Source organism: Myotis yumanensis, unplaced genomic scaffold, assembly GCF_028538775.1.
Source record: "Myotis yumanensis isolate MYYU_CA2020_CCGP unplaced genomic scaffold, mMyoYum1.0.hap1 SCAF_2, whole genome shotgun sequence".
Lineage (NCBI taxonomy): Eukaryota > Metazoa > Chordata > Mammalia > Chiroptera > Vespertilionidae > Myotis > Myotis yumanensis.
Window position 1 is genome coordinate 157,332,696 of NW_027223753.1, and position 12,998 is coordinate 157,345,693.

Here is a 12,998-nt window from a genome sequence, read left to right on the forward strand (position 1 = left end):
TAAAAGCATAGAAATTACACCATGACCACAATAGAAGTAAACTTGAAATTAATAATAAATAACTGAAAATCCCCCAAATACATAAAGATTAAACAAAACATTTCTAAATAACACGTGGGTCAAAGAAGAAATCTCAAGAGATATGAAAATAATATTTTGAACTAAATGAAAAAGACAACACAACTTTGTGGAATGCAGTGAAAGCAGTATTTAGAAGGAAATTTATAGTACTGAAAGCATATATCAGAAAGAAGGAATATCTAAAATCAATCATCTAAGCTTTCACCTTGGGAAACTAGAAAAAGAAGAGCAAATTAAATCCAAAGGAAGCAGAAGAAAAGAAATAATAAGAATTAGAGTATAAATCAATGGAATTGATTAAGGAAATCAATAGAGAAAATCAACAAAACCAAAAGCTGATTCTTTGAAAAAGATCACTCAAATTGATGAGCCTCTAACCAGGCTAATTAAGAAGGAAAAAAAAAAAAAAAAGGCCAGCATTGTCTTAATACCAAAAGCAGACAAAGACATTTTTAAAGAAAGAAGAAAACTACAGACTAATGTATCTAATAATCATAGGCATAAACAGCCTCAAGAAAATATTAACAAATTGAATTCAACAATGTATAAAAAATGTTACACAATCCAACCAAGTAGTATTTATCATGGGTGTGCAAAGCTGGTTCAGCATTTATAAATCAATTAATGCAATCCATCACATCAAAAGGCTAAATAAGAAAAATCACATGATCATATTAATAGAGACAAAAAAAGTATTTGATGGTATCCAATACTCATTCGTGAAAAAAAAGAAAAGAACCCCCAATAAACTAATAATAGAGGAGAATTTCTTCAACATGTACAAAAATCTACATCATACTTAATGGTGAGAAACTCGAAGCTTTCCCAGTAAATCAGGAATAAGGCAAGAATGTCCCCTCTCACCACTCCTTTTCAACATTGTACTGGAAGTCCTAGCCAATGCAATGAGACAAGAAAAGGAAATAAAAGGTTTACCAATTGGGAAGGAAGAAATAAAACTGTTAGCAGATGAATGTTTATCTATATAGAATATGACAGAATTGACTAAAAAAAAAACCCTCCTGGAACTAACAAGTGATTATAGCAAGATTGTAGGAAACAAGGTTAATATACAAAGTTTAATTGTTTTCCTATATTTTAGCAACAAACAAGTAGAATTTTAAATTAAAAACACAATACCATTTACATTAAGATCAAAAAATGAAAAAACTTAGATATAAGTGTAATAATATATATAAGACCTATGTGAGGAAAACTGCAAAACTTTGATGAAAGAAATCAAAAGACTAAGTAAATGTAGAGATAGTCCATGTTCATGGATAGGATTCAATATTATCAAGATGTCAGTTCTTCCCAACTTGATCTATAGATTCAATCTCAACCAAAATCCCCACAAGTTATTTTGTTGATATAGAAAAACTGATTCTAGAACTTACAGGAAGAGGCCAAAGACCCGGAATAGTCAGCATAATATTGAAGAAGAACAAAATTGGAGGATGATACTACCTGACTTCAAAACATATGAAGTTGTAATCAAGACAGTGTGGTATTAGGGAAACAAAGGACAAATAGATCAATGAAGTGGAGCAGAGAGCCTAGAAATAGACCCATATAAACATAATAAACTGATATTTGACAAAGAGAACAATGGAACAAGGTCAGTCTTTTTAACATATGGTCTTGGAACAACTAGATTGTCCACATTGCAAAAAAAAAAAAAAAAAAAAAAGAATCTTGTCCAGCCAGCGTGGCTCAGTGTTTGAGAAGTAACCTGTGAACCAGGAGGTCACGGTTGGATTCCCGGTCAGGACACATGTCCAGGTTGCAGGCTCAATCCCTAGTAGGGAACGTGCCAAGGTTGCAGGAGGCAGCCAATGAATGATACTGATTATTGATGTTTCTACCTCTCTCTTCCTCTCTGAAATCAATAAAATATATATCTATATTTTTTAAAAAAAACTTAATCTAAGCACAGACCTTACACCTTTCACAAAATTTAACTCAAAATGAATCACAGACTTCAATGTAGAATGCAAAACTATAAAACTCTTAGAAGGCACTATAAGGGAAAAACTAGATAACCTTGGGTATGTCAATGACTTTTTTGACACAACACCAAAAGCATGATCCATTAAATAAGTGATGGATAATCTGGACTTCATTAAAATTTAAAACTTCTGATCTATTATAGACAATGTCATTAGGATAAGACAAGTTACAGAATAGGAGAAAGTATTTGCAAAAGGCATCCTATATAATAAAACCATAATATGCAAATCGACTGAAAGGTGGAATGACCAGTCACTATGACACGCACTGACTACCAGGGGGCAGATGCTCAATGCAGAAGCTGCCCCCTGGTGGTCAGTGCGCTCCTACAGGGGGAGCACAACTCAGCCAGAAGTCAGGCTCATGGCTGGCGAACACAGTGGTGGTGGCGGGAGCCTCTCCCGCCTCCATGGCAGTGCTAAGGACGCCTGGGGGGATGTTTGCCTGCCCACTTAGGCCACTCCCTGCCACTGAGGGGTCCTGGATGTGAGAGGGAGCAGGCCAAGCTGAAGGAACGCCCCCCCCCTCTTCTGCAGTGCACGAATGTCATGCACCAGGCTTCTAGTATTTAATAAAGGACTATTATCCAAAACATGCAAAAAAAAAACCACAAACACCCTCCTAAAACTCAACAATAAGAAAACAACCTGATTTTTAAAATGGCAAAAGACCTTAACAGACACCTCACTAAAGAAGATTAACAGATGGCAAATAAGCATCTGAAAAGATGGTACATCATATGTCATCAGGGGAATGCAAATTCAAACAATGAGATACCACTACACTCCTATCAGAATGGACAAAATCTAGAACACCGGCTACATCAAATGTGGAGCAACAGGAACTCTCATTCATTGCTGGTGGGAATACAAAATGCTACAGTCACTTTGGAGATAGTTTGGCATTTATTTACAAAAATAAACATACTTTTACCATACGATCCAGCATTTGTGCTCCTTGGTATTTACCCAAAGGAGTTGAAATCTTATGTCCACAAAAAACCTGCATCCAGGTGTTTACTGCAGCTTTATCCATAATTGCCAAAGCTTGGAAGCAACCAAAATGTTCTTCAGCAGGTGAATGGATAAATTGAAGTATATCAAGACAATGGAATATTATTCAGCACTAAAAAAAATGAGCTGTCAAGCCATGAAATGACATAGAAGAAAATAAAATTACTACTAAGAGAGAGAAAACAATTGAAAAGGCTCTATACTGTATGATTCCAACTATATGACATTCTGGAAAATGTACAACTATGGAGATTAATAAAAACAAAAATTTGTTGCCAAGGTTTGGGGTTGGGGAGGAATTAATAGGGAGAACACAGAGGATTTTTAGGGTAAGGAAAATACTTTGTATGATACTGTAGTGGTGGACAAATTGTTGTTATACATGGATACATATATATGTAAGAATTTGTCCAAACCCATAGAATGTACGACACCAACAGTGAGCCCTAATGTAAACTATGGACTTGGGGTGACTATGCTATGTAAATGTAGGTTCATCACTTGTAACAAATGTACCACTCTGGCAAGTGATGTTGATAATGGGGCAGGCTATGCATGTGCCCCTACACAGAGTGTACTGTATATGGGAAATCTCTGTACCTTCTCAATTTTGCTGTGAACCCAAAACAGCTCTAAAAATATTGTCTTTAAAAAATAGAAACATTCAGTAGAGCACAGACTAACAGAACAGGAGTTGGTAGCTTTGTGAGGTCCCTCTTTGTGTGTAGTTTTGTTGGGGTGGAAGGGAAAATCTAGAAGACTATGGTGTGGCCAACTGTGCATGTTCCTGGCGCCTGGACGGTAGTGAAGGAGGCAGGGCCTGGATTGAGGGAATAGAACAGTGGTAAGGACACCAGAGCCAGAGTGAGTGTATCTGAGGATAGGATTCAGGACAAAGCAGGGCTCAAGCCAAAGAGGGAGCAGATGTGGGGTCTCTCTGGTTTGGGGTCCTGATTGAGGTTGGGAATAGGTGGGAAAGAGATCATTCATTGCTCTTTCTTATTCAGATTTTGTTCTCCCTAAACCAACTGAAATGGAAAAAGGGACTAGGTTGTAAAAAATGACAACTTACTTAGGAAAGAAACTATATTAAGTTACCATAGACTTCTGGGAAATTAGCATTCCTCCTTTGTATCCTCTCCTCCGACCCACCTGGAAACATACCACTTGATCAGAAACCTTAGTCAGAAAGATTCATTAGGTTTTATCATAATCTCAGCACATTCAATCAGATGGTTGAAATGTGTAACTATTTAATTTGGAAGACAAGAATTCTCTTGATTCAAGCTAATGGCATTATAATATAATAATATTCACATTATTCATATTTGGAATGACATAAAGCAGATTTGAAGTTATTTCCTGAAGTAGAAATTACAGTAGAATAATTTCTGCTGAAAGCATAAGAAACTAGGAATACCATGTTATCTAACATGTTAGAAATTCATAGCAACTGCTGAAAAAAATGAAATCATTTTTATAATTCAACATTACAATTCAACATTAAAAATAATTTAAAGTACTGATCTTTTACAGGTCCAACCTCCAAACAGGTGCTTCTTTCTAATGGCTTGAGGTGCATTTTTCTTTGAGTGAAACTGTCGATGCTGTGCTCACATACAAGCACTTCCCATTGCCTTTCTTTTTCAAAATGGAAATCTCTCTCTTATTTTGCCATATTTTATTATTTGTTTATGTAATTTAATCAATTCTTCAACCAACTTTAAAATGTTTTCATTTAAATAGAAGTAGATATATATATATACATACATACATATATATAGTTTTCTTATTTTCAAACTAGTACATGTCTATCTACACTAATAAAAGAGAAACATGGTAATTAGCATACAACCGCTACCCTTCCATTGGCTAATCAGGAAGATATGCAAATTAATTGCCAGCCAAGATGGCGGCCCGCAGCCAGGCAGCTGATGCGAACAGGGAGGCTTGCTTCCTTCAGTGTCGGAGGACTCCAACGTTCCCCGCCTGACTTGCCAGCCTCTCAGCTGCAACTCTAAGCAACTATGCTGCAAATATAGAAGCTAAACAAAACCCCAGAAACCTGCTTTACTCAGCCGGGCTTCAGCCAGCCAGACCGCAACATTGTATCAAATACAGAAGGTAAACCAGCTTTCAGCAGCCGAGGCCTCAGAGCTAAAGCTGGCCCAGAATAAAAAAAGAAAAAAAGAAAAAAAAGGAGCGGTTGGGAGCTTCAGTCACCCGCCAGCCTGAAAACGGCCCTCAGCCCCTCAGCCAGATTGGCCAGGCACTCCAGTGGGGTCCCCCACCCTGATCCAGGACACCCTTCAGGGCAAACCAGCCAGCCCCCACCCGTGCACCAGGCCTCTATTCTATATAGTAAAAGAGTAATATGCCTCCCGGCACCGGGATCAGCGGAGCCGCGAAGCTTCCCAGCACTGGGATCAGAGTGACAGGGGGCAGCACCTAACCCCCTGATCGCCCTGCGGCTCTGTGTGTGACAGGGTGTGGCGCCCCAACCCCCTGATCAGCCCTGCTCTGTGCCTGATATGGGGGGGAGTTCCCCAACCCCCTGATCGCCCTGTGGCTCTGTGTGTGACAGGGTGCAGCGCCCTAACCCCCTGATCGGCCCTGCTTTGTGTGTGACAGGGTGCAGCGCCCCAACCCCCTGATCGGCCCTGCTCTGTGTGTGACGGGGTAGAGCCATAACCTCCCCATCGGCCCTGCCCTGAGTGTGACAGTGGTGGCGCCCCAACCCCCTGATCGGCCCTGCTCTGTGTGTGACAAGGTGCAGCGCCCCAACTCCCCCTTCCCCCCCACGGGCCCTACTCTGTGTGTGACAGGGGGTGGTGCCCCAACCCCCCTGATGGGCCCTGCTCTGTGCATGACAGGGGGCAGTGCCCCAACCCCCTGATCTACCCTGCTCTGTGTGTGACAGGGGGCGGTGCCCTAACTCCCCTATTGGCCCTACTCTGTGCGTGACAGGGGGGAGCTCCTCAACCCCCTGATCAGCCCTGCTCTGTGCATGACAGGGGGGAGCTCCCCAACCCCCTGATTGACCCTGCTCTGTGTGTGACAGGGTACAGAGCCCCAACCCCCCTGATGGGCCCTGCTCTGTGCATGACAGGGGGCAGCGCCCCAACCCCCTGATCGGCCCTGCTCTGTGCGTGACAGGAGGTGGCGCCGAAACTTCCCTATCGACCCTGCCTTGAGTGTGACAGGGGGTGGTGCCCCAACCCCCCAATCGGCCCTACCCTGAGCGTGACTGAGGGTGGCATCGCAACCTCCCGATCCGCCCTGCTCTGTGCATGACAGGGGACGGCGCCCCAACTCCCCAATCGGCCCTGCTCTGAGCCTGACCAGGGGCTGCACCTAGGGATTGGGCCTGCCCTCTGCCACCCGGAAGCAGGCCTAAGCCAGCAAGTCATTATCTCCTGAGGGGTCCCAGACTACGAGAGGGCACAGGCCAGGCTGAGGGACCCCCTCTCCCCCCCGAGTGCACAAATTTTTGTACACCGGGCCTCTAGTGTTAAAATAAGTTTCAAAATTCAGAAAACTATAAACATGAAAAAATTTTCTCTATAATCCTACTATTCAGAAATAATTGCTGTTATTATCTTATTGTATACCATCTAGGCATTTTCTATGCACAAAACAGTTTTTAAAAACATAAAAATGTACTATATTATGATACTGCTTAATAGTGTCCTCTCTTTCTACTTTATATTAAATCTTAGACACTTTTGTATGTCCATACATATTAGATTATGTTGTTACTTTTAATTGCAGCATAAATTCTATTATGGGTATACCATATTATTTTAAACAATTCTTCTATTGATGGTGATCATTTAAGTTTGTAATTTTTTACTCTTATAAATGATACTTTGTGAACATGTTTGCTTATATCTTTGTACACTTGTCCAGTTATTTCCTAGAATAAATTCCTAGGAGAACAATTGCTGGGGCAGAAGGGTACTTCAAGGGTTTGATATATATATTTTGATCAATTTCCTGCAAATTGGGTTGTAGCTATCTGTATTTCCAGCAACAGTTTATGAGAATCTTTTTCACAACTTCATCAATGCTAGGTACTTTCAATTTTTAAAATCTTTACCTATAACAATAAAAGCATAATATCCTAATTAGACTGGACATCCTTCCTTCTGGACAAAGCCGCAGTGGGCGGTGTTGGGAGTGTTGGGAGGAGGCTGGGGCCAAGGCCCTTGCATGAATTTTGTGCATTGGGCCTCTAGTGTGATATAATAAAATAGCATCTTGCTGTTTTAACTTACTTTTTTTGATTACTAGTCATGTTCATTATCTTTTCATAGGTTTTTTAGAAGTTTTACTCTTTGTTTTGTGAATTTGCCCATTTTTCTGTGGATATTTGTCTTATTGATTTACAAGAGCTTTTTATACAGAAGGCTGCTTATTTTTTTAATCATATGTTGCAAAACCTATTTCCAAGCGTGTCATTCACATTTTAAATTTGTTTATGATGTTTTGAGGTTTAGAAGTTTCAACTTAAATTTAATTCTTTTGATCATTTCCTTTTATAGTTTTTGGCTTTTCAGATGATATATTCACTTATATTTTCCATTAGAACTTTACTAGTCTTATTTTTAAATTAAATACATTAAATGATCTGTAATTAATTTTTGTGCAAGGGATGAGTTTTTATTCTCTTTTTTCTGCTCCTGTATTTGTATTTCTGAATGGGAAAAGCTAAAATTGGGTGTGTAGCTAAATGCAGAGAAGAAGGAAACCAGAGAAATAGCAATTCTGAGTAGGTTCAGAAGTGATTGTGTGACTTCCTAGAATCTACCTTTTACAGCTCTATATACAACAGCCCTGCCCAATGATACACAGATAGGCATTTTGTGGGTAGATCTAGGTTTTTCTACCTCTTCAGTTTCTTGGAAGAGGTGCAAAAAAAAAGTCAGTTCTCTCAAGATTATTTGGCATAATCCTGGTTAAACTGAATTTGTAACTTTGGGCCTGTCAATGGTAAAGGGGAAAGGGATTTATTTCTACTTGAGTGTATAGTATTCTAAGCAATTGTATCGGGTTTTAATTTTTTTAAAATAATTTTCCCTTTTAGACAAGAGAAATATACTTTTCCTCCTGCTTCGTCTAAACGCCCACCCACCCCTTCAAAGTATACCGTGGGCATTCAGACGGATTATCGTGATTCCGAAGTTCAAACAGATCCGTATTCTCCAGAATATATAGTATGTCAGGATTCAATCCCTGAGCTCTTGACCCTGGCTACTCTGACTTGGGGTGAGTTTGTAATTCTCTTGCATATTTGAAGATGATAGTCCTGATAACTTTGCTGGCTATTGAGTTCCTGGAAATTCAGAGCCCATAGAAGCGACTGTGGTTTAAAGTGTCTTGCTCAGTAGAGCTACTTTATAGACTCATTCTTTTTCTAATACTTTACAAAAATTTAATTCTCACCTAAGGATATTTTTATTTGTTTGTTTGTTTGTTTAGAGAGGAGCAGGAGAGAGAGAGAAACATTGATGTGAGAGAGAAACATCAGTGAGTTTCCTCCCATATGCGCCATCCTGACTGAGAATTGAACCTGCAACCTTTTGGTGTACGGGACAATTGAACACCAAATCGAACCACCAATCAATCGAACCACCCTGCAAGGACCTTTGTGTGATAGTATTTTTGTTCAAAGAGAGCTGTACCCTTTTCACTGTAAGCAGGCTTATTGTACTTTATCCTTGAAGCTGATGTTCTATATCGGCTAAATTTATTCCCCAATCAATGCTCTTTATTTTTTTAAGTTAAATGTATTGGGGTAACATTGGTTACTAACATTATATAATTTTCAGGTGTACAAGATTATAATTCTACATCTATGTCTAGTTACAGAAGTCTAGTTTCCTTCCATTACCACTTATTTAACCCCCTTTACTCGCTTTGCCTTCTCACCCTTCACCCCTTTCTCCTCTGGTAACCACAATCTATGAGTTTGTTTTTGTTTGTTTTGTTAGTTACTCTTTGTTTTATATTCCACATATGAAAAGGGAACCATTGTACATTGTTGATGAGAATATAAGTTAGTACAGGAAAATAATGTGAAAGTTCCTTAAAAAATTAAGAATAGAAATACCGTGTGATCCAGCAATTCCTCTTTTGGGTTTTACCTGAAAAATATGAAAGCACTTATCTGTAAAGATATATGTCCCATTATGTTCACTGCAACATTATTTATAATAGCCAAGGCAATCTAAGCATCTATCCATTGGTGGATGCAGAAATAAATCAGTCGGTTTAATTTTGTGGTTGCTTTGCTGACTACGCACTGTTTCTCCTGGTGAGTCAACTCCTTTTCACTGAGCAATCTATTTTCCTTCTTTACATATAATTTGAATGTATACCACTGAGTGCATATTTCAACATGTTATAATGTTTTCTTACTTTTCCAAAATACCTCGGAATTTATCAAAGCTCTCTTACATACCTTATTGGATGATTTGGATGATTTCTTTTGATATCTCTGAAATGTTAATACCTTTCAGGCCCAGAAATTCACTATTAAAGTGTAATAAAATCTAGCCTAAGCCTATATCATGTGGAACTATAAAAATTAATAGGAGAAAGGGCCTTTAGGAATTGCTATACATTAGCTTTCAAACTCATTTGATTGCAGCTAGGAAACTGAGAACCAGAGAGGCTGACTCCTCCTGGGCCATGGGGATAGTTACCTGCCTAAATAGAGGAGGCAGAAAATTTTCTCCTGCCTAGAGGTGGGTCTGAAGTCCAGTGCCTGCCTATCTAAGACTTCGGGCCAGAACTGAGCCTGAGGCTTGGACTTGACCATTCAGTGTGCTATGGGCTTAGCATTGAGCTGAGTAGGACAAGAGCCAGGTCCTCCAAAGCAAGAGATCTAGGCAGGGGCTCAGAAATGGTTCCCTAGGGCGGAGCCCCACTCCTGAGTGCACCACGGTTGAAGTGTGCCACTGTTCAGGGTGCTCATGAGAGAAATCTGCTGATGACCTAAACCCAGGAATTACAAAGCATTTAAAGGAACACAGACACCAAGAGTGATCCACCAAAAATAAGTAAAATGGGAGAATGACTGATTGAGCAAAGTAAGCAAATGGAGCAAGTTGAAAAGAACCTAGGAAGTACTTTTTAAATCCTCAAAGAGATGAAGGGGGAAATAGCAACAATGAAAGCAAGAATGGGAGCCAGTAAAAGAACCAACTGGAATCATTGAAAGGACTACTAATTAGCATTAGACTTTATTAGAAAACTATGAGTGGGAATTTCTAAGTTAAAAACTTTAGGGGTGACCTCTAAAAAAAAAGAACAAATATATTGTTTCACAAACAGTAGTGGGGAAGAGAGGAAATAACAGAGAGCAGAAAAGGGGAAAAGCAAAGGAAAAACATAGTCAATAGAAAATACATAATAAGATATCAGAAAAGTGTTCAAATATTTTGGTAATCAAAATACATAAAAGTGACTTAAACTTGCTTATTAAAAATATTAGTGGGTTGGACTAATACAAACCCAGCAAAAGCAGCCTACTATCTATAAAGCAGCACTGAAATGTTGAAAATAAAGAGGTGAAAAATATACTGATAGATAACTCAAAGAAAGTTCATGTAGCAATGTTAATATTAGACCAAAGTTAATCAGAAAACATTAAAAGGAAAAATGAAGTACGTGTAACAGTTATAAAAGGACTAGAGGCCCGGTGCATGAAATTCTTGCCGGGGGTGGGGGTTGTCCCTCAGCCCAGCCTGCACCCTCTCCAATCTGGGACCCCTCAGGGGATGTCCGACTGGACTGGTAGTCGGACATCCCTCTCACAATCCAGGACTCCTGGCTCCTAATCGCTCGCCTGCCTGCCTGCCTGTCTGCCTGATTCCTAACTTCTTCTGCCTGCCAGCCTGATCGCCCCCGACTGCCCTCCCCTGCTGGCCTGATCACCCCCAACTGCCCTCCCCTGCTGCGACCCGCCTCCTCTGCCAGGACCGGCCTCCTCCATGCCACACAGAGCCACAGGACCCCCAGGCCTCACTGCGTGGAGCGGCTGGGCCCCACCTCCACTGTGCACACAGCCATCTTATGATGACATCTTGTGATGATGTGAGGGTGTGACGACCACCTGTCCTGGGCTATTATTAGTATAGATATATCTTTCATGAACTTATAGGTAACATATGTGGACTCAAAATGTAAAGCAAAACTTTACATGAGAAGAAATAGACAATTCCCTACTCATGTGGATTTTAATGTGCCTCTTTCAGATTAAGCTATCAAAAATTAGTAAGGACTAGACGATTTGGGTAGGAAAGATGATTAATGTGCTTCACATAAAAGAGTTTGTGTGTGGTAGGCCATGGCCAGACTGATGTGGATCTGACTATATATTAAGAAACGGAATGTGGAAGACTTGGCTGTAGCATTGCAGGTAATTAATGGTTCTAGGCTCCTTTGACCCGGCAGATCCCTCACTATATTTGTAGTCATTTGATTTGAGAAAGATGCCACTGTGATTCAGTGGAGGAAAGGAGGTCTTTTTAAATAAATGGTGGTGAAACAATTATATATTTATGTGCAAAAAAAAAAAAAAAGAACTTTAATTCTGATTCCTACTTCAATGCAGTCTCAGTAAAAAAACCAACAGGTGTGTGTGTGTGTGTGTGTGTGTGTGTGTGTAAATTGATAACCTGACTCTAAAATTAATATGGGAATCTTAAAGGGTCAAAAGTAGCCAAGGCAAATGTGAGAAAACAGAACAAATATACACTACCAGATATAAAGACTTACTATAAAGCTTTAGTAACTAAAAACTGTGGCATAGTTGCAAAGATAGACAAATATATAATTGTTACACAATAGAGTCCAGAAATTAACTCACGGATAAATGTCATCTGACTTAAGACAAAGATGAAATGCTAACAAAAAGGGGAAAATGATAAATTGGATCACATTAGAACTAAGAACTTCTATTCACCAAAAAGCCCCCACATTTAAGACAGTGAAAAGGCAAGCCACAGATGGTAGAAAATATTTGCAAGTGCTTTACATTTTTAATTTATTTAATCTTCACAAGTTAAGTGAAATATAACTTAAATCAGAAATTAATACTATAGATCTTAAAAAAGGCAAAAGAAGTGGTCATGAGGACCATAAAGTAATTTTTTGGATAAAGATTAATAATATAGCCAAACTTCTTGTGGGAAATAGCAAGACAAAAGACAGAGGTACAAAAAAAGTGTATTAGGATCAGCAAGGGACATAACCAAGAGTAAATGACTTAAGAACTGTAAGAAAATACTATGCATATCTTTTGCCCTATATTTTAAAAATAGATAAATTACACAATTTTTAAAGAAAATATAAATTACTAAGTTGGTTTCAAGAAGAAATAGCAAACATGAATAGAATAACTATAGAAAATGACTTGGTAAAAAATTTCTTTTAAGAGCACTAGGCCTAAATAGTTTTTCAGATATGTTTACCACACCCCTTTAAGGAATAAATAAGCTCTATTTTATGCAAATTTTCCAGCAAATAGAAAGAGAGGATAAAGTTAATTTATTCATTTTATGAAGCTAGGGTAGCCTTAATTTGAAAACTGAGTAAGGATAATACTAAAAAGGAAAACTACAGGGCTGTCTCACGAAGAAAATGCAAAAATTATAAATAAAATACCATCAATCAAATCTTGCAGTATTTTAAAAGATGACTTGTCATAAACAAGTTGGTTAATCACATAAATCCAAGTTTAGTACATATCAGAAAACCAATGTAATTTATCATTTTAACAGAAAATGTTGGGAAAATGCTTCAATAGGTGTAAAAAAAGTGTTTGATAACATTCAACACACATTTATGATATAAAGTCTAAATAAACTGGAATCAGAAGAAAAAGTA

General features: G+C 38.9%; 1 protein-coding gene across 3 annotated transcripts in view; it reads left to right on the top strand.

The window, feature by feature from the left end:
* The window catches only part of CFAP91 (cilia and flagella associated protein 91), a 71,904-nt gene that overhangs the window by 16,279 nt on the left and 42,627 nt on the right, over window positions 1-12,998 (top strand). For all 3 annotated transcript variants that reach the window (XM_070406263.1, XM_070406265.1, XM_070406266.1), the window contains one exon: window positions 8,191-8,372. In XM_070406263.1, the coding sequence (XP_070262364.1) occupies window positions 8,191-8,372 (182 nt within the window). The remainder of the gene's footprint in view (window positions 1-8,190; window positions 8,373-12,998) is intronic.